General features: G+C 42.2%; 1 protein-coding gene across 3 annotated transcripts in view; it reads right to left on the bottom strand.

Moving 5' to 3' along the window:
• Ppp1r21 (protein phosphatase 1, regulatory subunit 21) overlaps positions 1 to 24,013 on the bottom strand; it is a 65,433-nt gene extending 41,420 nt beyond the window's left edge. Inside the window, exons 1-8 of one of the 3 annotated variants that reach the window (XM_013018006.1) lie at positions 23,861 to 24,013; positions 12,895 to 12,963; positions 9,862 to 10,008; positions 7,820 to 7,921; positions 7,031 to 7,195; positions 6,795 to 6,853; positions 5,112 to 5,206; positions 289 to 341 (exon numbers count right to left, since the gene is read on the bottom strand). In XM_013018006.1, the coding sequence (XP_012873460.1) occupies positions 289 to 341; positions 5,112 to 5,206; positions 6,795 to 6,853; positions 7,031 to 7,195; positions 7,820 to 7,921; positions 9,862 to 10,008; positions 12,895 to 12,963; positions 23,861 to 23,917 (747 nt within the window). In that variant the 5' untranslated portion in view covers positions 23,918 to 24,013. Of the gene's footprint in view, positions 1 to 288; positions 342 to 5,111; positions 5,207 to 6,794; positions 6,854 to 7,030; positions 7,196 to 7,819; positions 7,922 to 9,861; positions 10,009 to 12,894; positions 12,964 to 17,148; positions 17,221 to 23,860 lie in introns of those variants that run through there. The other 2 variants (XM_013018008.1, XM_013018007.1) reach the window with 2 other exon arrangements.
• Positions 24,014 to 24,633: the final 620 nt, after the last annotated feature.

The raw sequence follows: 24,633 nt of genomic DNA, 5'->3' as shown, positions 1-24,633 counted from the left end.
AAGCACAGCTCAGGACAGGGGGCATGGCTCAGAGCACTTTATGCACATAAATGAGGCAAAAAGAAAGAAAAAACAAGTGTCCAAAAATTAAGGCATCCTCTAATTTGTTAACAGACAAAGGAGACAATAAAAATCAGTATTACTTATGAATGTACAAAGAAAAGTACTACTATTTTAAAAAATGAACAAGAATAAATGGACAAGAAAGTAAAGCAATGTATTAGCACATTAATTCTTATTTCTGGAGCGCACATGGCTGAACACAAGAACATGGACTTTATTCTTTACCTGATGCCTTCTATTGTGCAGTGGGACGTTGAGTGCATTATACTGATTATACTCTGCAAAACAGAAATGTGCCACATTAATCTCTCACTTTACATGCATAGAAAAACAGCTTAACTGCAAAATAATACATGTTCTGCAGCAAAGTCAGCTTTGCATGAGAATTCAAAATACCAATGACACAGTCACAAGTACAAACAGAATTTATATATGGAATCAGTGCTTCCTCATGTAAAGTAATAGTTACAGAAATTTTTTTTAACTTCAGGATTAAAAGAAAACCTAACATGCATGCTTCCAGTTCTAAGAAATCATCCAACTGCTTCTTTGGGGCTTATCAAGATTACTGAGAAGACATGATATTATTGCTGTCATTTGTCATTCTCTTTGACTGGTTATCATCCAGTCGTTCATAATGCTCCAAAAATACCTCTGCTTCCAAAACATGACAATGCTGGGAAGCCTATCACTGTCTGCTGCTACCAGTGATTCAATTCTAACTAGCCGGGGCTGGTTTTACTGTCTTTCTCACAGTCTTCCACCACGCTCCAGTCTGTCATGAGCCTCTGACGGCTTGCTAACACCGGTCTCATCCTTCCTGCACCCTCATTTCAGTGACCATCTCCTCACTACTTCAGCTCTCACACCTGCTTACCATCCAGATGTTGTCAGAAGGATCTGAACCAAATCCTCACTGTGAAAGTCTCTGTGTCATTCTCACCAGGGCTCTCTAATTAGAAAGCCACTGCTAACAACCTGACTAGGTGTTCCTAGTTCAATTTCTGTCCTTCAACCTCTCTTCGATCAGCCCTTCTATAGCCCTGCTTCTGTCTCCACCCCAGCCTGGCCTATCATTTCAACCATGCTTTTTGCAAACATAAAACCAAAACAAAGTCTGTTACAATGCATTCTACCTAATTTCAGGAGGGGCTTTGACTCTACTTAGCAATCCAGGATTCATTGCTGTGTCCCTATCTTACTTCCTACTACATCTACTCCCAATCTCTTCAAACTGAAACCCTCACTACCATTCCTCATCTCTTCTCCGGCTCCACAGATAAAATGCCCTCCCCTACTAGTACTTCTTATAATCTAGAGCCCCCGAGTCCATGTGTCACATATTGTTCTTCAGCTACCTCTCTTCCTAGGCCTTTCACAATAGCGGCTCCTCATCTGCTTTGGACCAGGCCTATCTGTCACTTCCTCCTTTCGATCTTTTTGACAGGGTCTTTCTATGTAGCCCAGGCTGACTTTGATCTTGTGAGCCTCCTGCCTCAGCCTCCTGAGGGCTAGGATTATAGGCATGTACACCTTCCCCCTACTTTCCATCTCTAGTGTTACTAGTGTCCTAAAAGATGCAACCCCAAGTGTCTCCACAGTTTTTGCTGTGCTGTACTTGATTCTCTGCCTTCATGTACTCCTTTCGTTCTCATTGTTGAAAAACAAGTTTGTTTTGTCTGTTTCCCAGTGTCCATGCATTCCTAGTCCCTGTGTAAGCAATCTGGTGTCCACACTACATGGAAAAACAACCTTCAAAGGTTACTAGTCCTTTCAGAGTTGCCAACAGTCCCAGACCCAGGTGCCTTTCTTACCATTGCTTCTCTGAGTCTCTCCACCCTACTTCCCAGCTTCTCTCCAGCACAGCTCCTCCCATCCCATATCTGAGACAGAGTTCACTGAGGATCCTTTGTGCTGTGCATACCCTGTTCCTGCCTCTCCACAGTGGGGCTTATCCAGCCCATAGTGTCCATTCTTTGCCTGTTGTCTGTTAGAACATTCAACAATCAAGTTAACCCATCATCTTTCCCATAAGCCTCCTCTACTGTTAACCATATGGACCTTACATGTCCTTTAAAAGCCTACCCATCAAAGACTTGATTGTTAGCCTGTAGTACTACTAGGAGAAAGTGGAACTTTAAGCAGGTGGGACCAAATACAAGAAAGTTAGGCCACAGGGAATGTGTCCTTGAAAGCGATCCCAGGATCTCCAGCCCCTTCCTTTCTCTTTGCTTCCCAAATGCAATGAGCTGAGCAGCTTTCCTCACCATGTGCTCCCATGAGCCTGCTTACCACAGGCTCAAAAGTCAACGGAGGCCAGCAAGCATGGACTGAACCTCTGAATGAGCCTGCTTACCACAGGCTCAAAACTCAACGGAGGCCAGCAAGCATGGACTGAACCTCTGAAAAAGCGAATGAAAACAAACTTCTCATCCTTTTAAATTAATAACAAGTATTTGATCTTAGTGATGAAAAACTTTTTGTGTGTGTGTGTTGGTCCTAGGGTTTGACTCAGGGCCCGGATGCTGTCCCTGGGCTTTTGTGCTCAAGGCTAATGCTCTACCACTAATGCCACAGCTCCATTTTCAGCTTTTTGGTGGTTAATTGGAGATAAGGGTCTCATAGATTTTCCTGCCCTGGCTGCCTTTGAACCATGATGCCTCTTGAGTAGCTAGGATTACTGGTGGCAACTGGACACCAGTGCCTAGCACTAACATACCTTTTATTTCTGTCAATTACCATATTTCCCCTTGCCTCCCCGACAGGACAAGCTGTTCTTTCTCCTTCCACAAAATCATCTGCACCTCTCTGCCAGCCTAGGTTGCAGTCTCTAGGTTGGCACACCAGAACTGTCATCTTCCCTGGTCTCTTCCCTCTCACTCTAAGGCAGTCTATGTTTTATAGGTGAATAAACCTTAACAGTACACAAATCTCATCTGGACAGTCCCTAGCTAAGAAAACTCTCCTACAACCTGGGGGCCCTGTGGATGAAATCCTCAATCTTTAGGGTACATTCCTACCCTCCCGCCTCACAGAACGAAACTGTCACTGCCCTCCACATCCCACCCACCCCAGCCAGCTGCCATTCTTTACTTCTGTTCCTGAGGCAATGGCAGCAGCTTCATCCCACATACAATTCCCTTCAAGAAACTCCTTGGCTGTTTTCTCTCTTCTCTGCCCAATAAAACCTACTCATGCACACCAACCTGATTCAAAACATGCCTCCTCTGAAAAGGCTTCCTCAGTCACCCACCAGATTAAGTGGTTTTTCATGGCATAAGAGAGTTTGTATTTTCCATGCAGGTATTTCTATATCTCTGCTCTATTAGAAGGTAGAGATCCTTATTGATAATTTTTTAGCCCCTATGCTACCTCCCCATGTGAGCACTTAGCAAGTGCTCTGTAAATATTTTGGGACTGAAAGTAGTAACACACATGAGATGTGATGTGACAAGGACCTGTAACTAAGTGACAATTAGTACTAGAAAAGGAAAACTCCAAAAGAGAGTCAAAAGGGAGTTATAAGAATCTGAAGGAGGCCAGGCACTGGTGGCTCACACCTGTAATCCTAGCTACTCAGGAGGCTGAGATCTGAGGATCCCAGTTCAATGCCAGCCCGGGCAGGAAAGACCGTGAGACTCCTATCTCCAATAAACAACCAGAAAACCAGAAATGGCACTGTAGCTTAAGTGGTAGAGCGCTCACCTTGAGCTGAAGAGCTGAGGAACAGCGCCCAAGCCCAGAGTTCAAGCCCCATGACTCACAAAAAAAAAAAAAAAAAAAAAAAAGAATCTGAAGGAGCTGGGTGTTGGTGGCTCACACCTATAATTCTAGCTACTCAGAAGGCTGTGATTTGAGAATTGCAGTTCAAAGCCAGCCAGGACAGAAAAGTCTGTGAGACTCTTATCTTCAATAAACTACTCAGTAAAAGCCAGAGTGGTACTGTGGCTCAAGTGGTGGAGCACTAGCCTTGAGCACAAAGAGGCTCAGAGACAGTGCCCAGGCCCTGAGTTCAAGCCCCAGGACCAGAAAAAAAAAAAAAAAAAAAAAGCCAAGGTTTCAAATCCAAGGAATCAAAGGGATGTAGTATGGTTTCAACTGACACGGTAGCTAGAAACAGGTGTTGTTTCCAAGGTAACAACGACCTGTGTTGATTTTAGAATTAAATCAAAGTACTATTTTCCTGGGATGTTTTCTGTCTTTTTCTCCTTCTGCTTAGGTCTTTCCTAAGAAAAATTTAGGGGAAGTGAAAATTAAGTTCAATCATGTGATTGTAGAAAAAGGAAATTATAGTAATTCAAAGAAGTTTCAAAATCTAACAACTATTTTCTTTGCTTTCAAGGTTTTTCTGAATTCTTGCCTAAAGACTACAAATTTGGAAGCTATTACTTAGGTAAGGTATTATCTTCACTCTTTTTTTGGGGGGGAGTCTGTCATGGGGCCTCAACTCTGGGCCTGGGCGCTGTCCCTCAGCTCTTCAACTCAAGGCTAGCACTCTACCACTTGAGCCACAGTGCCACTTCAGGCTTTTTTCTTTTTTGCTTATGTGGTGCTGAGGAATCGAACTCAGGGTCTCATGCATGCAAGGCAAACGCCACCTTCCCAGCCCATATGTTCACTTTTTGAAAAGTGCTTTTCTGTTGTTCATGAGTGCTTAACTGGCCAGACCACTCCTAGGATGAACAACTAGCTTCCTATCACTAGGCCCTTCCCCATCAATAACCACTCCACTTATATAAATATTCAACTAATTTATGTGAAGGTTGGTTTTTACCTTAGACTATCATAATTATATGCAAACAAAAAATGCACTTGGATTTCAATTTCTAAGATGACTGGCTCTGGAGTAGTTACATGATCATTTTAAATCTCCCTTTGAAATATAAGAGCCAAAGCTAATCAAAAGAACAAAAAGAACGCAACCTTCAGTTGGGCCAATTTAGTTATTTTTGTTTTGTTGCCAAGGAGATTAGAGATCATTTTAATTCGTTGCCTACCACAGAGAGCTTCAGAGTTAGAAATAATATAAAATGGTATCAAATACCTACTTGTATCATTAAAAGGGACTTTTTCATTGATGATTGATAAGGATTCTTCTAATCTACTTGACAGATCTTTATGAAGATGCTTTAACTGTAATTGACTGAAAGAGAAAAAGATACAAACCCACATTACAAACAATCAGGGAACCGTCATTGGTTACCTCCATAACTCTGCCATATATTGGAGACACAATGCTGACTGCTGTTAAAAGAGGAAGAAAAGCTGGGCGCCAGTGGCTCGTACCTATAATCCTAACTTCTCAGGAGGCTGAGATCTGAGGATCACAGTTCAAGGCCAACACAGGCAGAAAAGGCTATAAAACTCTCTCCAATTAACTACCAAAAAGTGGAAAGTGGAACTGTGGCTCTAGTGGTAAAATGCCAGCCTTGAACAAAAAGGCTCAGGGACCAAACCCAAGCCCTGAGTTTGAGCCCCAGATCAGCTCACCAAAATAAAGATGAAGAGAAATATCACACCTCCATTCCTAAGTACCTAAGGCTTCTGAAGGAAGGAATTTATCACAGTCTCAATATGTTACACAAACCTAAGTTTCCTTCCTCAAGCAGAACCACTTAACAAAAGCACAAATTTTATTTTTACACAATAAATGCTTATTCAAGTATCACTGTAAAAGGATTTTGTTTTACTTTAAGTATTATATCAGAGGTTTTTTGTCAGATTAAAAGCTAATAGTTTCTGTTTTGGTTCAATTATCAGCACAAAGTACACATCTACTTTATTGCATTTATTTCCACCAATGCAATGAACTGAAGTAAATTCGCTTGACCAAGTCTACTAAATCCAAAGTATTATGAAGACCTTAAAATATGTCATGTACCACAAATGTATGACCTTAATGTGACTTTCTAAGTAATATATTAAAATTTAGACATCTCTAACCTATAAAATCTCTATTTTATTCAAAATATACCAGAAAAGGGTTGGCACAAAGATTACTGTTCGCATTCCATACCTCTACTTAGGGGAGTCTGACAGAGCACCCAGTCTTCAGTATGAGAGGCCCACAACATGCCTGCCATGCCCCAAACACCTGCTAGCTGTGACTACAGCACAAGCCACTCAAGAATTCTAAGGCCCAGTCAAGAGCCAGATGGCTCATGACTGTAATATTAGCTACTCGAGCCTGTGATCTAAGGATCACAGTTCGAAGCCAGTCTCAGCAGACAAATGCAAGAGTCTTATCTGCAACCAGCCAACAAAAAGTTGGAAATATAGGTGTGGTTCAAGTGGTAGAGTACCAGCTGTGAGCAAAACAAAAAAAGTTGAGTGAGAGCACCCTCAGTTCAAGCCCCCATTCAGGATATATATATATACACATATATGTGAATATATGTATATAAACACACATATATGTGAATATACATATATAAATACACATATTTATGTGTGTACATGTATACATACAAATGTATATATGTGCGTTGTACATTTGTGTATGTGTGTATGTTTATATATATACATCCATGCACATACATACATACACATACATGCACATATACATATATGCATATACATTTGCTTATGTATATGCATGCTGAAGCCCCAAAGAGTGCAGGAGGACCCTGCAGATTCCCTACTCCCATCTTATCTCGAATGTGAAGCAGAGGAGCAGCTAAAAGCCAAAACTCAGGTTCTCACTTCAGGGCCCTAGATTTGTTTCCACATACCATTCCTCTGTTCGAAGTCGACATTCCTTGGCCTCCTTTTCTAGAGTCTGAGATTTTACCTAAAGTTTACCAGGAAAAGAAAAGCAGACAGTTTAGGCTACAGCTGAAGCACACTTGAGAAATAATCAGGCCACAAGTTTACCTGAAACAACTAACTGTGCTTTACAGAGCAACATGGACAACTTTCAAAGGCCTAGATTAATTTTTACCATGCTCTCACAAACAGTGGGGCTTACTTCTAGCTTAGCCTTGTCATTCTGAAGTTTCTCAATGGTTTCCATGTACTTCCTTGTCAGGCCATCAACCACAGCTTGGTGCTGGGCTGCTTCTGTCTCCAGAGCGGACAGGCGACTCCTCAGCTCTGCTTCCACATGCTTGTGCTGCTCATCAGCTTCAAAAAACTGAAAAGGAAAGACCATTTTTTTTCTCATGAAGTACCAATACATATAAATGAGAAAGCCAATAGCAGTGATTATTCACTGAGTAACAGCTATATGGTTATATGTCCTCTATGCAAAAGCCACAGGTATTATCTCAGTGTATATCAGAAGATATATTTTGGCTATCCCTCATTTACACATGCAGAAACAGCTTGAAAGGTTGTAATTTATGTCTCACAGTAAATGTGAAACATAGACAGCCTATTCCAAAGCATGCACCTCTTTTAATCACGAGTTCCTACTTCCTAAAATAGGGAAAGTTCCATCTCTTAATAAGATTCTGAAACTAAGATTAACAGGCTGGACGTGATAGCTCATGCTTATAATCCCAATTTCTCCATTGGCACAGATCAGCAAGAACATGATCAAGACCAGTCTAGGCAAAAATGGACAGGGAAAAAGAGAGGAAGGGAAGGGAGAGGGAAAGGAGAAAAGAAGAATAAAGGACAGGGAAAGAAAATGACATTGACAGTTGTACTTAAAAGACTGTGGGATTCATGAAAAACCTATACAGAGACAAAACATACTATTTGTATTATTTTTTTCTACTTCTCAGATTGCACATGGAAAATAGATTTTTGTCACCTGTATATGCAACCGTTCATTCTCTTCTATCTTCTTTTGTAGATCTTCATCAAAGACACTCTTCTGCTCTTGAGTCAACTGAGAAGAAGATTCTCCACTTTTCTGATGGAAAGAATAAGTTATGTCCACATAACTTTCATCCTTTAGAGAAACATCCTAAGGTACACAGATTCTCTATCACCTTAGTAGCTTGTCTCTTCTATGTGTTCACCATTCCCAAACAATCCTGCAAAAGGTACACAGTCCATCATTTAACTTTTCCTATGGGACACAAATGTAACTGCAAATAGTGTAAAGGGCAGGAAAGCTTAAAAGAGAGAGAGAAGAACATAGAAGGTCATTATTCTTTTCAGAGCAATTTATAGGTAGTACTATTGGGAAACAGAACAAACCCAGAAGGCTAACACCATAAATACACTAATAAACACCATTTAAATATGATCTTTAGGCTTGGAAAAGAGAGTTTTGACAATTCTGCAAGTCTGACTTGTTAAACTCCTTTAAGAAATATAGTAAGTTAGGTAGTAACATTCATAAAGTTACGTTTATTCAGAAGTTCACATCAATTTATGAATTTTTAACAAACATAAGCTTGTAAATGAGACTATTGCTAAAAACACTAGGAAAAAACTCAAAGATAGGGCTGGGAGTGTGGCTTAGTGGCAGAGTGCTTGCCTGATATACATGAAGCCCTGGGTTTGATTCCTCAGTACCATATAAACAGAAAAGACAGATAGTGGCACTGTGGCTCATGTGGTAGAATGCAAGCCTTGAGTAAAAGAAGTGCACAGACCATGCCCAGGCTCTGAGTTCAAGCCCAGGCCTGCAAAAACAAAAAAAGAAAAACAAACTTAAAAATAATGAAAATCCTCTCCCTTTGTTTTTTACTAGTACTAACATCATCTACTGAGAACAATAGCACTATTTAAAATCTAATAATGAAGCCAGGGCGCTGGCAGCTCTCAGGAGGCTGGGAGCTGAGGATCACAGTTCAAAATCTGGTCAGGAAAGTCCATGAAACTCTTATCTCCAATAAGCCACCAGAAAACTGCAAGTGGCACTGTGTCTCAAGTGGTAGAGCGCTAGCCTTGAGCTGAAGAGCTGAAGGACAGCGCCCAGGCCCAGACCCCGCCCCCCCCCAAAAAAAGTGAGCAACTGTTTTCATGTAATACACAAACTTCAAATATTCAAGGGAGAGTCTAACAATGATACTGTGTTTAGACATTAGTCACCATCTTCTGCCTTCTTTGTATCATCACTCATCACTTAAAATGAAGTCACCTACCAATCCAATATCAATCTGAAATTAAAAAGCCCTTTGCAAAATGGAGAAGCCATATAAAAACCAAAAATATTAAATATCCATCAGGTCTGGAACACGACATATGCTACTGAATGACAAACTCAGGGCCCTTAGAGTTTCCAAATTTGGAAGCTTTAATTAAAACTAATGCACAAGTGCTACACACACCTCCTTGTTACACAGTCAGAAGGGACAGAAACAGTCTGGTGAGTGGAGTCGAGATGGCCATTTCTTCCCCAGAGGTTTTTCAGAATTCTTGGGGCATATGTGTGTATTTTGATAGATTCCCAGGTAGCTCTAATACGTGCCTATTATACCCTCTCTGTTCCCCTTTCCTTGAACATCAGCACCCTACAGAATTCTCTGTGCAGGGAAATGGGTATGGAAAAGGTGTTAACATACTGTGTGGTAAACATATCCTAGGCACTTTTACTTGACCCATTTAATCCTCACAGGCCTAAAAGCCTTGTCTCAACTTTGCTGAGGGAGAAACTGATATAGTCCAGCTGCTAAATGAACTAAGTATATGTTTGCTGCTAATAAATTCTTTAAAACTAACTTCTGAATAAAAATGCCCCGAATGTTTACTTACTACACCTTTATAGGAGATGCCTGTGTTCTGGACCCTACGTCCAGATATAATAATAGAACATCAGAGAATCTGGAGGAGAATCTTCTGTTTAAACCAGTGCCTTCATTGCATGCCTGGGTCATACCAGCTTGCCATTATGGAACCTACCTTGTTCTTCTTGCCCCGAGGTTCACTCAGCGCTAGCTCATCTTGCAGTAGTTCTACCCTCTTGGCAAGCTGCAGATTTCGAAATGTCAAACTGTCCATTTCCTGTTGCAATTTCCTCAGTGACTGATCTCTCATTTTTAGTTGTTCCTGCATCCAAGTGAGGGTTTTGAGGTTCAGAATAAATGAAAAAAGTGATGCTTATTTCACCAAAATACAATCAACATCTCTTGCTTCAGGGCATTCAAGTTGTGGTTTTATCTTTTCAGTTCTTACTTTTTTTTTTAGCTTTGTTTTAATGACAAAAATCATCTGTGGGCCAAACCAAGTAAATTTAAAACTAAACAGAAAACAGCAGACACAAAACCTGGGGCTACAAATTTATAAATCTAAATTTTTTTTTTTTTGGTCGGTCGTGGGGCTTGAACTCTGGGCCTGGGCGCTGTCCCTCAGCTCTTCAGCTCAAGGCGAGCGCTCTACCACTTGAGCTACAGCGCCACTTCTGGTTTTCTGGTGGTTTATTGGAGATAGGAGTCTCACGGTCTCTCCTGCCCGGGGCTGGCTTTGAACCGCGATCCTCAGATCTCAGCCTCCTGAGTAGCTAGGATTACAGGCGTGAGCCACCAGTGCCCGGCTTATAAATCTAAATTTTTTAAGAGAGTCCCAGACTTACTAATGATACTCTTCAGTAAGCAAAACTGACAACGAGTAAGTTCGTATTTCCCTTTTTTTCTATAAATCTTCCTAGAACTTAAGTCCGTTGAGGAGCTCCTAGCTCCCATTCTGTGTGCCAGAGGGGCCTTTTCCTTGTCCTTTCATTTTTCCTTGTTTTATTCGATTTATTAGCAAATCTTTGTTAGACCCTTTAAAAAAAAATAGACACAAAAAAACTCTCCCCACTGCCTGGGCCTGGAGGGTAACCAAGGGCCTCCTGCATATTAGGTTAGCTATATTCCCAGCTCAAAATGAAGTCTTTTCAACACTGATCTTTAACTATTTTGATATGCCAAAGATAAAAACCAGTATCATTCTAACACAAAAGATAGTTTCAGATGCTGTTCTACATCAACTCACTTTAAAGCTAGATGAAAATAAAAACAGAATCTAGAATCCAAACACTTCCTGCTATTTTGTAATGTTAATACCATAACAGGGTAAGAAATGGAGACATTAAAAGGCATACTGTTTCACACAATTTTTAAAAAGATAAATACTTAGAAAATAGTATCCTAAGTATATTTTTCTGTGAGATTCTGATAACTTTGTGTTCACTGACAATCAGCTATACATGGCCATATGCAACTATATGTTTCAGAAACACTTTTATTTCTTTCACTGAAAAAAAAATTATAAAAAGCTAAGGTTGGGATGTAGTTCAGTGGTAAAGAGCTTGCCTAGCAAGTATGAGGCCCTGGGTTCAATCCTCAGTACTGAAAAAGACAAAAAAATAAAGAAAGAAAAAAAAAGCACTTAAAAAAAACCTAAGAGATCAAATTTTAATAAACCAATGACTTAGCCATGATAAAAACAACCTAAATCTATAGCTAGTGTCCATACACTGAGATTATCTGAATGTTGAAAGCAGGACTAAAGGACAGAAAGACGTACTCCTATTAAGCAGGCATTTTTTTTCTTCTCTATTGTTTGTTTAAATGTAAACTTGGTCCAATTCAGGTTTAAACTATCATACACCTCAAATTAAAGAAAGTCAAATTAATGAATAATAGTTACTGCCAGGAACTTCTACAGTAACATAATATTCTCACCAAAAGAATTGGCAAACTGTCAGTTGGACAATAATTATAATGATTATTGTAAAGAATTAATAAAATAGAAAGTAATTTCTTTTCATTGTCATAAGTTACCACCAGGCAACCATAAGTTGCCTGAAGCTCCAACTCCACCAACCAATCATTCATTTCAGAACTTTATCCTAATTTCTCTTACAACTCAGCAAGTGGTTGATAATGTTATCAACCACTGTAGAACTGCTGTGAACACTTAAAGATAATGGATCTAGTAGACTTAGCACAAAGCTTGCCACACAAATGTTTTGGGGTCAGAGCTACCTAAGTGCAGCTACCAGGATACAACCAGTGGTTGAAGAGCTTCTCCAGAAAGACACCAGAGAAAAAAGTCCTACTCCCATCTGTCTAACAAGAAAGAGAAATCACAAGCAAATGGCCAGCGGGAGACAGTATATTTAACTGAAATTTAGTCAAGAAGTCTATAACCTGGATTTAATTTATCCACTTAAAAGCATAACTCAGCAGATAGGTGCTGATGGCTCACGCCTGTAATCCTAGCTACTCGGGAGGCTGAGATCTGAGAATTGCCATTGGAGCCAACTTGGGCAAGAACAGTCCTAGGGACTTTTATCTCCAATTAACCACAAAAAGTGGGAAGTGGAGCTACAGCTTAAGTGATAGAGTACTAACTTTAAGCAAAAGAGCTCAGGGACAGCATCCAGGCCCCAAGTTCAAGCCCCAGTACACACACACACACACACACACACACACACACACACAAAGGTATCACTAAGCCAAGTTTATTACATGCCTCAGTGCTCTGATTAAAAGAGCTATTACTACTAAATAGCACAACTAAAGGCAAGATTAATGGACTAGGTGACTTCCATATTCCATTTATTAGGACCCATCTGCTGAGAGCTGGGGACACAGATATGAATGTGATCCGGCCTTCTCAACTGCTGTCTGGGGATGACCAGATACGAAGCTCCATTCATCCAGATGCACTGGGCTAAATAAAGGCCTTGAGGTACAGAAGAAATGCATTAGATAAAGTCAAATCATACTTTTTAATAGCTTTTAGTGAAGGAAATCAAATGTTCATACCTAAGGTAATAAAATAAAATGTTCATACCTAAGGTAATAAAATATAACAGTAATTCCATCCCCTATTCCTAGTGAATCAGTATCAGAAGTAGGACTTTAACCCTGAAACCCAGCTGAATTCTCTGTTTTCAGCATGTTAAAACATAACAACCTTTCACAACACAAAGACCAGACTGCATACCTTTAAAGCAGCAGAATTTGCCTGTTCATCCACAACACCTTTTTTTAGGACTTGATTCTGAGCCCGAAGCTGAAAACAGGGAGAACAAAAAAATTTTTAATATAAAACTTTCCGTTGTAACCAGAATATCACTTACAAATTACTTTAGAGGAGTCATTATATTTCGGTAACTAAACATTTTCTCATATACAGACATGCATACAATATAAACACATAGTATAAACAAAGTAATTGAAATGGTTATTATAGTTCCCCATTTTATGAACAAAGACTCACAGGCTGAGTTCCCCAACAATATGAAATTAATCAATGGCAAAACTGGGACTAACTAGACATGGTAGCACACATCTATGATTCCAGTACTCAGAAGCCAAAGCAGTGAGACTGTGAGTTCAAGGCTAGCCTGGGCTACATAGAAAATCCAATGCTAGTTTGGGGCTACAAAGGGAGGCTCTGTTTCAAAAACAAACTTATAAAAAAAATAAATAAAAACCACTGGGTCTAAAATTCTGTCTCCAACTTCTATACACCATTCTTCATATGAAACTAAATCATATCCCTAAATAAAAAACAATACAATAAATAACAGAATACTGAATAGGCCATTTTCCTTTAAATTCTGGCATGCTATCCATTTGTAAAATTCATACAGTTAGACAACCATTGATAAGAATTGTACAGAAAACGTACATCAAAATGTAGGTCACCAACAAACCCAGTGGGACACTGTAGCTAATATTAGTCATGAAAATGTCATCACAGACAGTGGCCTTAGGAATGGTAGGCAATTATTATCAGCCAGCAGCAGCAGCAATGTAGGAAGCAATTAAGAAGCAGGTTCAATTTGCAAAATGATCTTAGTATCCACTTACATTTGAAAGATCATTATACACTGGACATTACATCATCCCAAGTACTTTTCATGTGTTACCTTGTCTAATCCTCACTGTCCTACGAAGTAAAGTTCTAATTATCTCTATTCTAGAGATGAGGCACTAAAAAGGGAGGTGGAAATGCTGAATTTCTATCTCGGCAGTTTTGATTCCATCTTCACAATGCCAGCTAGACAACATTGACTACTATGTCACAAGCTATGTTAGAGAAAAGCATTGGGCTGGTGAGGGGGGAAAAGCCCTAGGAGAAGGAAAACGAGCTTCTTTCCATAGTTCAGTATTAAAAGTTGACCTATATAATGTTATTTTAAATAAAGTACACAAAAATTATACTGTTGGATGTTTTTTACTCATATTTACATCTGTATAACCACCACTGGCAGTTTTATAAGATAAAATCCACTAGCTATACACACATTAAAGTTCAACACAGCTAATAATCTGAGGGTTCAGCAGAGACCAGAAATGACCAGATTTTTCTTCTCTGGGAAACTGAAAGAATGGTTTTAATAGATGTGGGTCGCACATCACTGTAATCCCAGCATTTAAGAAACTGATGCAGGAGGATTTCAAGTGAGAGGCCAGCTCGGGCTACACAGCTACATAGTCCAGAGCCTGGGCTACACAGCGGGACCTTGTCTAAAGGGGAAAAAAAAAACTCTTTGTAATTCCGTATAGCTCAGATTAGGCTCCCGAGAACAGAGAACTGACTCTAGTCCAAGCCAAAAGGACAGGAACATTTGAGTGGTAAACCTTAAACTGAAACATCAAACAAAATTTAAGATTATAAGAAGATGAGTATCTTCTACTTTGGGAAAGTCAAAAATTACAGATCACTACTACAACAGAAACCAGATCCAAATCTTTGCTTTGCTGTACACAATACAAACTTGAGAAATTCACTGGCCCTTTTATGCTTCAGCCACTTAGTTAATAGTATTATTGTATGGACCTGACCCTATCTTCCTTACTGTGAGCCAAACAGGAGACCTATGTCAAAGCGTTTTCTGAACTAGACAACGTTCCACAAATGGAAACAGCTCTTCTAGTTAGACTGGACTCACAGCAACAACAGGCATATTTATTACAGTTTGTCTGGTTTGAAGCACTGTTCTAAATGATATGGGAGTCAAAGATGTGGTGCTTGTTTTAAAAGAGCTTATCATTTACAGCGGAAAATAAAACAGTAAAACATGAGCAATGTAGGCATTTCCTACTCTTAAAAAAGGAGCATAGACACAAATCCTCTAGAAATGGTGTTGGCAAAGTCTAAGGGCCAGTTGGCCTGTAATCCATTTTGAAGTTGTGCTGGATCACAGCCCTACTCCAACATCTCCGCTACTGTATAACAGAAGAGAGTGGCCAAGACAGAAACCACACATCCTCAAGCCTGAAGTGCTTACTGTTTGGCTCTTTACAGAAAAAGATTGCTGACCTCTGCTCTGGAGTTCAAAATGGGAAAGTACTAGCTGGGCGCCAGTGGCTCACACCTATAATCCTAGCTACTTAGGAGGCTGAGATCTGAGGATCTCGGTTCAAAGCCAGCCTGGGCAGGAAAGTTCATGAGACTCTTATCTCCAATAAACTACTGTGGCTCAAGCAGTAGAGCACTCACCTTGAGCTGTAGAGCGCAGGGACTGCGTCCAAGCCCTGAGTTCAAGCCCCACGACCAACCAAAAAAAAGAGAGAAAGTACTAGTGCAGTATCCATCATGTACTAGTCTACTTTTTAAGCAATATCAGTAAACTCACGGATAATGGCAGACTTAGTATTTTCACGTCCACAAAGCCAAAGAGAGCAATGTCATCTCACACCCCTGTCCTACCTGATCCAGTATGTTTTGTGTGCCCAGCAACTGCTTTAAGCTCAAAATTTACTAAACTATTTCCTGTAAGAACAGACCACAGTAATTAAAAAAAAACACCTCACTTTACATTTTAAGATATAATTAAGGCTACATAAAGCAAAATGAATAGACCACTTTTTTACAAAGCAAAAAGGGTAAGTGGAAGTGTGACTCAATTGGTAGAGCATTAGCCTTGGAAGCCAGGCAAGTGTGCAAGGCTGGAGTTCAAACCTCAGTACTAGCAGGGAGGAAGGGAGGGAGGGAGGGAAGTAGGGAGGGAGGGAGGGAGAGAGAGAAAGAGAGGGAGAGGGAGAGAAAGAGAGAGAGAGGGGAAAGGTAGAAAGGAAGGAAGAAAAGAAAGAAAGAAAGGAGGGAGGGAGGGAGGAAGGGATAGAAAAAAAGGAATTTCAAAGAATTGTTTATATCTCATTATAACAAATAATAACTTTGTAACTGATTATAAAAAATTGTACTTCTTGCTAAACAAGTGAAATATGGCTTCAATCAAACTATTTAACAGAAAACACCATTTTGTAGAAATGCGTATCTAAATGCTTTTCCATTCTTTAGGTTAAGAAAGGACTGTGCCCCCTGAACTGCCTCTGTGGCATCTGCTGCCTCCCTGCAGCCGGGCAGAACCAGTCACTCCTGCTGCACGGCTGACCCAGAGGCCTGCCAAACGCTCCAATGAGCTCAGTGTGGTCCTTTAAGACCCACCTTCCTCCCTGCACTTAACACAGTGTGCAAAGGCTTGGGGATTTTCTTTTACATCCAGTTAAAGACCTCCAGGTAGGCACTAGTGTCTCCACAAATCTGGAGGCTCTCAGGCATACTGAGGTGAGAATATAGTCTGAAGTCTCTATTAAACAGCAACACCCTCCTGAAGACAACACAGCCTCTTCCCTGCAGCCTCACACTAAGCTCCATTGGGTGGAGGAATAGCACCTCTGCATTCCAACTCAGATATTCTCTTAATTGTTTTAAACCTCATTTTTGCCGTTGTCTTACAATCTTCAGACTAACTTTACCTTTGACTTTGAAATAATGGCCCGACTTGTTCTTCCTCCACGACTTTCCCTAACCGTGCCCTATTGCCTACCTGAGCTTGCTCCTCAGTTCCTCTGGCACCTACTGGTAGCAAGATACCTCATTAAACTGCTCCATCTTAACTCAGAAGCCATAAATTTCACATTTACTGATTTGTTTATGATTTTTATCTTCATCTCCTATCTGCCACCTTAAACTATTCATGTTGTAGAAAATATTTTCCTTGTATTTCATGCTTATGATGAGAAATCAATGTTGTGGATACAGAAAGAGTTCAATAAGGTTTTATCTACTTAATCCAGTTAAGTACTGTATATAAGAGGAGTTTAAACATAATGGAAGAGACTGTCATCATTTTCCAGTTTTTTTCTAAGACTCTTCTCCAAATGATTCAAACCTCATGGTCCAACTGGACGCCAAGAATTCTCAAAAGCCCTGAGTCGAACTCTTCAGTAACCCAAGCCCTACCTGCCCTGTGTGACTGTCATTCTGGAATTAAATAGCCTCAGCCAGGTCACTCATACAGCCACTTCTCTAGACAGTTCCACAGGCCACTTTGACAAACTCTGACAGGATAATTGGCCTAAGAACTGGGGATTTATGACCTTTAATCACAAACTGTTAAAAGATTTGGTGGAAAATGAGAAATGATGCAATTTCTCAGCTAACCTTCAACTACGTTCTGTAGCAGAACCATTCTTGCATGGCTGTATTCACACAAAACATTTTTTTTCTTTTTTCTTTTCTTTCTTAATTTTTTTTTCTAGGTCAGTCATGGGGCTCAAACTCTGGGTGTGGGCGCTGTCCCTCAGCTCTTCAGCACAAGGCTAGCACTCTACCACTTGAGCCACAGCACCACTTCGAGTTTTCTGGTGGTTTATTGGGGATAAAAGTCTCAGAGTCTTTCCTGCCCAGGCAGGCTTGATCCATGATCCTCAGATCTCAGCCTCCCGAGTAGCTAGGATTACTGGCATGAGCCACCGGCGCCAGGCTCATGCAGAACATTTAGACACTTATACATGTTTTACAACACTGTCTGGGAAAAAAAAATCTTCAAGCATACAGCTTTTCTTCACTACAAAGAAATGTGTGTAATAGGCAACTCTAAGTCTCACCAAACCCAATTCAAAGCTTCAGAATACTGAAGCTATCTGCAGACCTAAACTATTGCAGTATGCCCTGGCTGATTCTAAAACTCCTTCAGTTCCATTATTTGAAATATTCAAAGGTGCTAAGAGTATCACCTGGGCACTCTGCCCACCCCAAATAAAGGATTAGGGATCATGCCCGCTGCTCTCCCCAGGCAGGTCATTTAAATTAATTTAAATTCCACTAGGCTACCTAATGTGTACCAGTGATGGGTTATTTTGTAACTGATATAGGAAGAACTTCCTCTCAGACCTCTCTTGAATAAAACCCTTTCTCCTATTCCTGTTCCCATGTAGGGAAACTTGCTAGGACAAACCTCCAAACCCCACCTCCTGTCCTATGTGCAAGTCAGTTGGACTACAGAGGATGAATAGCCTCTCCCTTGTCTCCCCAGGGCTTTACTATTCAGAGTTGGTCTTCAGGTGGCTACAAGGGCATCAGTTGGGAACAGATTCAGGCCCCATCCCAGACCTACTAAACCAGAATCTGCAGTGTAACAAGATCTTCCTATGAGTCACACGGACATTAACATCTGTGATGTTCCAATCTAGAGCCTAAGCTAGCACTATCCAACAGGGTAGACAATCACCATCTGTGTCTATTTAAATTATTTAACAGGGGGCTGGGAAGGTGGCTTAGTGGTAGAGCACTTGCCTTGCATGCCTGAGGCCCTGGGTTCAATTCCCCAGCACCACATAAGCAAAAAGAAAAAAGCCGAAGTGGCGCTGTGGCTCCAGTGGTAGAGTGCTAGCCTTGAGCTGAAGAGCTGAGGGACAGCGCCCAGGCCCAGAGTTCAGGCTCCACGACCGGACCCAAAAATAAATAAATAAATAAATTATTTAACAGTACATAAAATCTAAAATCCCATTCCTCAGCCACATTAACTTCATTTTCAGTGCTTAATTTCAATACATGGTTACCTTGCTGGACAGCACAAAGAAAGAACATTTTTCATGTCATGGAAAGTTCCATCAGACAGCACAAAACGCAAAACTGTAGTTGCCAATCCAACTTTAATAGTGAATCCTACATACAAGGACACCAGGTTAAAAACAAGCTGGTATTCTTGTTTTCATCCAGCCTAGCTCCTGAGGCTGATCCTTTACAGCAGAGTGACTGATTAACCAGATTCTGCTTACTATTTGGAGTGCAAACACAAGAGAACACAACTGACCCTTTCCCAATAGAAGTAGCTTTATACTAAGAGTGTAAGTAAAAAAAAAAGTTCCCAAAGACAATCATCATCATAACTAAGAAGTATCCATTGCAAAGTAAAATGTTAGAGAAGGAACAGATATTTGGCTTCCCCAATGTATTTCACAGCCTCATGGAACTCTAAAGAGATTGTCCAAACCTTAACAAAAGCTGCTTTGTGAATACTACTCAAGTTTAGCATGTGTTGTGGTTTAGGTGTTGTGTCTCCCAAAGGTCCCCATGTAAAATCTTGGTCCCTCCGTGGTCATACTGGAGGTACTATATACGTTTAAGAAGAAGGACCTTTACTGGATGCCAGTGGCTCCTACCTGCAATCCTAGCTATTTGGGAGACTGAGACTACAAGGATCGCGGGTCTAGACAAGTCCAGGCAGAAAAGTCAAGAGAGACTGCATCTCAATGGAAGAAACTGGATATGGTGGCATGCACCTGTCATCCCAGCTATGATGGGAAGCAAAAACAGGAAGATCTCAATCCAAGTATACATCACAACAGAAAGTGAAAACAAAGCACAAAAAAGAGCTGGGGTGGGGGTGACGGTGACAAGAGTGCCTTTTAGCAAAAGTAAGGCTCTAAGTTCAAACCAGTACAGCCAAAACAAAGAGAGTAAACTAGCGAGTTGGGGGGGGGGGGGGGGGGATTCTTTGTGGGACGTCCTTAAGCTACTGAGGACGTGTGCTGTGATGCCACATGACTCCCGGTCCCTCTCTACTTCCGGTTCCATGTATAATCAAGTGCTTGATCCTGCTGTGTTCCCACCATTGCCATTCACCAGGTGCCATGGGCAATCCAGGCACATTTGAGTCAGGCTTCACTGAGGTTACATTATGCTAAGTGGACTTGTAAACTAAAGTTTTTATGTTGTTGTTTTTGGGGTTTTTTTTTTTTTTTTTTCCAGTCCTGGGGCTTGAACTCAAGAGTCTGGGCACTCAAGAGTCCATGAGCTTCTTTTGCTCAAGGCTAGCACTCTACCACTTGAACCACAGAACCACTCCTGCTTTTTCTGTTTATGTGGCGCTAAGGAATTGAACCCAGGGCTTCATGCATGCTAGGGAAGCACTCTACCAGTAAGCCACCTTCCCAGTGATCTTTTCTTTTTCTAAATCAGCTCTCTTGGGAATTCTGTTGTAGCAACACAAAGCATCTTAATACAGCACACAGAACAATTTGTCACAACAGCTAGGTCCTACTACTAATTTTCAGTAGGTCCAGGTCAAAGGTGATCTTAGGAGTCTGCATGTCTAACTCATTCTCAGATGCTGATTATGGGGGCCAGGACCAACACTTTAGAAGCACTGACCCAAGGTAACACAAACACTAGGAAGACCCTGAAATATGCTTACACACATGATGCCAGACAAGAGTGCTCCTTCAAGGAAAGCAAGCTAAAATCAAATGAGCCAGAACTGAGTACAGGTCATTAGGAGTATAGTGAATAAAGGAAGAATTAAACTACAATGCAGTAACTGAGGCCCTTATTAGCTTTCCCTTGCGTGCTAGAGTTCCCTTGCAACTCTACCCATTGACATTTTAAACCAGCCTCTACACACCTTCTTCCTCTCCAAACGCTACCGAATATGATTTGTTGTTGGTTTTTTTTGTGTGTGTTTTGTTTTGTTTTCTTTGGGGGGGGGGGCGCGGGGGATGCATTCCAGTACTGGGACTTGAAGTCAGGGCCTGAATGCTGTCTCTCAGCTTTTTCCTCCCACAGCTGACATTCTACCACTTAAGCAATAGCTCCACTTCCAGCTTTCTGGTGGTTAAGTGGATATGAGTCTCAGGAATTTTCCTGCCCAGGCTGGCTTCAAACTGTGATCTTAAGATCTCAACCTCCAAGATTAGCTAGGATCATAGGTCTGAGCCATTGACGCTCAGCTCTTGAACCTGGTATTTTTTAAGTCTCTAATGGTTCAGTTGCCAAACTACTGGAGTCTTATTCTGCATTTTTACTAATCTTTCCATACTACTTTGTTTCAGCCACTTGTTTGCCTCATAATTCTCATCTGCTTTGACCCCCAGAGTTCATCCTTTATCTAACTGCATTTAGACTCTTATGGAAGCTCCTCCAGAGCACAGTGTTTTGGTTTGTATAAACTGCTCAGTAGGAAAGATGATGACTACAATTCGTAAGGAAGGAAGGGCCCTTTCCTGGAGTCTAGGCTGAGATGAGGTTCTGCAAATGTCCTTGGGTTTAGGATCAAGCCTGCTTTTCTCCTGATTTGTAGGCTTCCTTCTATAGATTAACAGGAAACCTTTCTTCTTAGCATTCTGAATAAGGCAAAAGAACAACGTAACTAAATCAGCCACAGTTTCTGCCACATGCGAGGTAATAAAAAGGGAAAGGGGCACAGGAATGCAAAGGACATAGATCTTGTCTAGAAACTGCTAAGCACTAAAACTGACAGAGAGTACATGCATGACTTTTTTTCTTTTTAACAGACTGAGGTTTGAACTCAGTTCTGTCTGCACTTACTAGGCAGGTGCTCCACTAGGCCATCAGCCCTTTTTCATCCTGGTATTTTTGAGATAGGACCTCTCTTCCTGCCCAGGCATGTGTCCTAACTGTGAGCTCCTTCTTTTAGGTTTTTCACAGGCATCACTGAGGCCGGGATGACAGGCATATGCCACAAACCCAGCTTCTTCCATTGAGATGGAATCTCTCTTGATGTTTCTGCATAGACTAGCCTAGAACCATGATCCTCCCAATCTCAGCCTCCCGAGTACCATGAGCCACCAGTGCATGGTTCACATGAAATCAGCCTCGTCTTCTAAGTTCTGAAGTTCCTTTCACATTGCAACTAAAAGAATGAGGACTATTTGGCTCTATTGAGGAGATGACTCCAAGTTTGTGAGACTTACTATCACAGTCCCCTTAATATTTCTTTATCCCAGCACATCTTTCTCTTGGGTATTCCTACATGGCTACCCTAATTAACTGTCAAAGGTCATCTTAAGGAGAATTACCTGAAAGTGTTAGCCTTTCCCCTCACTTTTAGCCAATTCAGCTCCATTAGAAACTTTCAGCAATTACCCCCAGCATCAGTTAAAACTAACATGTGAGCCACACAACTTTAACATGCCCTCCAACCCTCAATTCTATGACCACATCTAACTTTGAATATACCCCTTTTCCAACAGAAGTCTCCTTCCTGTGGCCACATCAGTCAGTGACCTCAGAAAATTCAGGAACAACTCAGTCTCCCTCATTCACCAAGCCATAATAAATGAACCCTGTGGAACCCCTTTTTCTATTTGGAATTGCGGTCTGAGCTCATTTACTCACCAGAAAAGAATAACCATTGCATTACTTTTCTTTTTCTTTTTTTTTTTTGAATGCTGAGTTTGAACTCAGGGCCTTTGCTCTTGCTTGCTTTTTCACTCAAGGCCATACCTCCACTTCTGGCTTTTTGCTAGAATCTTCCAGATTTATCTGTCCAGGCTGACTTCAAACCACAGTCCTCAGATCTCAGCCTTCCTGAGTAGCTAGGAGTACAGGCATGAAGCCACTGGAACCCCAGCAATTCCATTACTTCATATGCATGAACTACTTTCGGTCAAAAATAACAAACAAATTTGAACACTCATCCTGCACCTACCCCACTTCATCATATGGACTTTGCTCTAAACTTCTGGCTCTTTCAAATAAGGAAGTTCTCCTTTCAAAGGGTGAAAATTTGCTACCACTGACACTGTGCCACAGGATCTAAAGATAATTTCAAACAGAAATGCAACAGTTTTGCCCACATTGGAATAAGTGTGCTATCTCTAGTGGATGGTGAAGATGAGTGTAAATGTTGCTTGCAGACTTTTATATATGCGTTTGGTGGCAAAGCACAATGTCCTGGATTCGATCCCCCAGAACACAAAAAAGAAGACAAGAAAAAAAAAAGAATACAGTTAAAAAAAATTCATTTCAATGAAATCTTAAGGGGGATTTTTGGAAAAGGTGCTTCAAACTCTCCAAATTGTAAAGCTCATTGAAAACTAAGCCTAGACTGGTGAATCAACTTCCAAAGATGTCACATTCAACTTTAATAACTTCATCAGAATATGCATAAGGCAGAAACACCAATCGAGAAATTGCACCACCCTCGTCCAAGAAAGGCAGGTTCTGTGAACACAGCGACAAAAGGGCAGGTCCTTACTTTGCTTAATCCAACACGTATGAAGCACCAGCTGGATGCTTTAACCTATGCCAGGTGAAGGAAGGACCACAGAGGGAAAAGGACCAAACCCTAGCATTCAAGCTGTCAAAAATCATTGCAGGCGGAATCCTGCCAAAGCACCAGAATGGAATACATTCGTAACCACCCATCCCCGGCGAAACAGTTGTCAGGAAAGACAAACGGATCTGGGTGGGGGTAGATAAACATCTATCCACACGGATCTGGGTGGGGGTAGAACAAATATCTATCCTCTAGCCATTCCAGCAGGACGAGAGCCTGGCAGATTTTCCCCATCCCCTGGGCTGGTCAAACCTCGAGGGTTAGGGCTGGCCCCACCTCTCTCCCTGCCCCTCCCCGGCCAGCACCCGAGGCAAAAGCCGGGATTCACACGGCATCCCAGTCCACGCCAAGGAGAGGGAGAATCAAACTCCAGCTCGGATCTGCAGCAATGCACACGGACCAGACACCGCCCGGCCCCATCTCCTGGGAGCTGCAGGTGGAAGCATGGAAATGGTGGACGGAGGAGGAGGAGGGGTGAGGAGGGGCGCGCTCGCATGCCCCCCCCGGGTCCCCCCACGACACAAGTCGCTGCCAAAGCAACCCGAGGCCGCAGGGCCAGGGACCCCCTCGCTCCCCGCCCACGGTGGATACCTTTGAGTACTCCTGAGCCAGCTTCTGGTACTTCCCCTGCAACTCAGCCGAGGCCATGGCCTCCCCCGCCCCGGCCAGGCCGGGCTGCCCAGGCCGCTCAGCCCCGCCCCCCGCCCCCAACCCCAGACGCGCTCCCGGGTTTGGCTCAGCCAGCGTCTGCAGCTTGGCCACAGCCGCCGCGCCTCCTCCTCCTCCACTTCCGGGTTCCCGGGGTGGGAGGAAGGTGGAGTGGGCCTCGGGGGGGGCGGGGCGAGCCGTGAGGGCGGGGAAACGTCTTGACGTCATGCCGCGCCCTCCCTCGTCCAAACCCGCTCACGCGCGCGCGGCCTTACTGGCGCGCCCGGGCTCTGCCTCTGGGACTCCAGGGACGCCATCTTGGGCCATGCGTCAAGATGGCGACCTGGGAGGGAGCAAGGGGAAATTAGTCGAGACCGAGAATGAGGAGGGCCTACGGAGTGGGCGGAGTCCGAGGAGAGCGAGAGAGAGACCGAGGGAGCGAAGCACCGAGGACCGGAAGAAGAAACATTCCAAGTAGCGTCTCCCGAACCCTGGCCCACCCCACCCGGGGTTGTCATGGCAACCGCATGGCTTGGGATGGTTCTGTCTGCGGAGCGCGGAGACCTGGGCCTGCCGCTCGCTCGATCTCTGCTCTGGGTAGCTCCAGCGTGCAGTCGGCTTTGTAAGCTCCCAGCCCGCTCCCTCCGCTCGTGACGAGCCTTTCCCATCGTTAGGGCTTTGACACTGACATCTCTTTGTGCCCATTAGCTACCCAC

This window comes from Dipodomys ordii, unplaced genomic scaffold (genome assembly GCF_000151885.1).
Source record: "Dipodomys ordii isolate 6190 unplaced genomic scaffold, Dord_2.0 Scaffold37, whole genome shotgun sequence".
In the NCBI taxonomy this organism is placed as follows: Eukaryota; Metazoa; Chordata; class Mammalia; order Rodentia; family Heteromyidae; genus Dipodomys; species Dipodomys ordii.
This window is presented reverse-complemented; position numbering and strand designations above follow the sequence as displayed.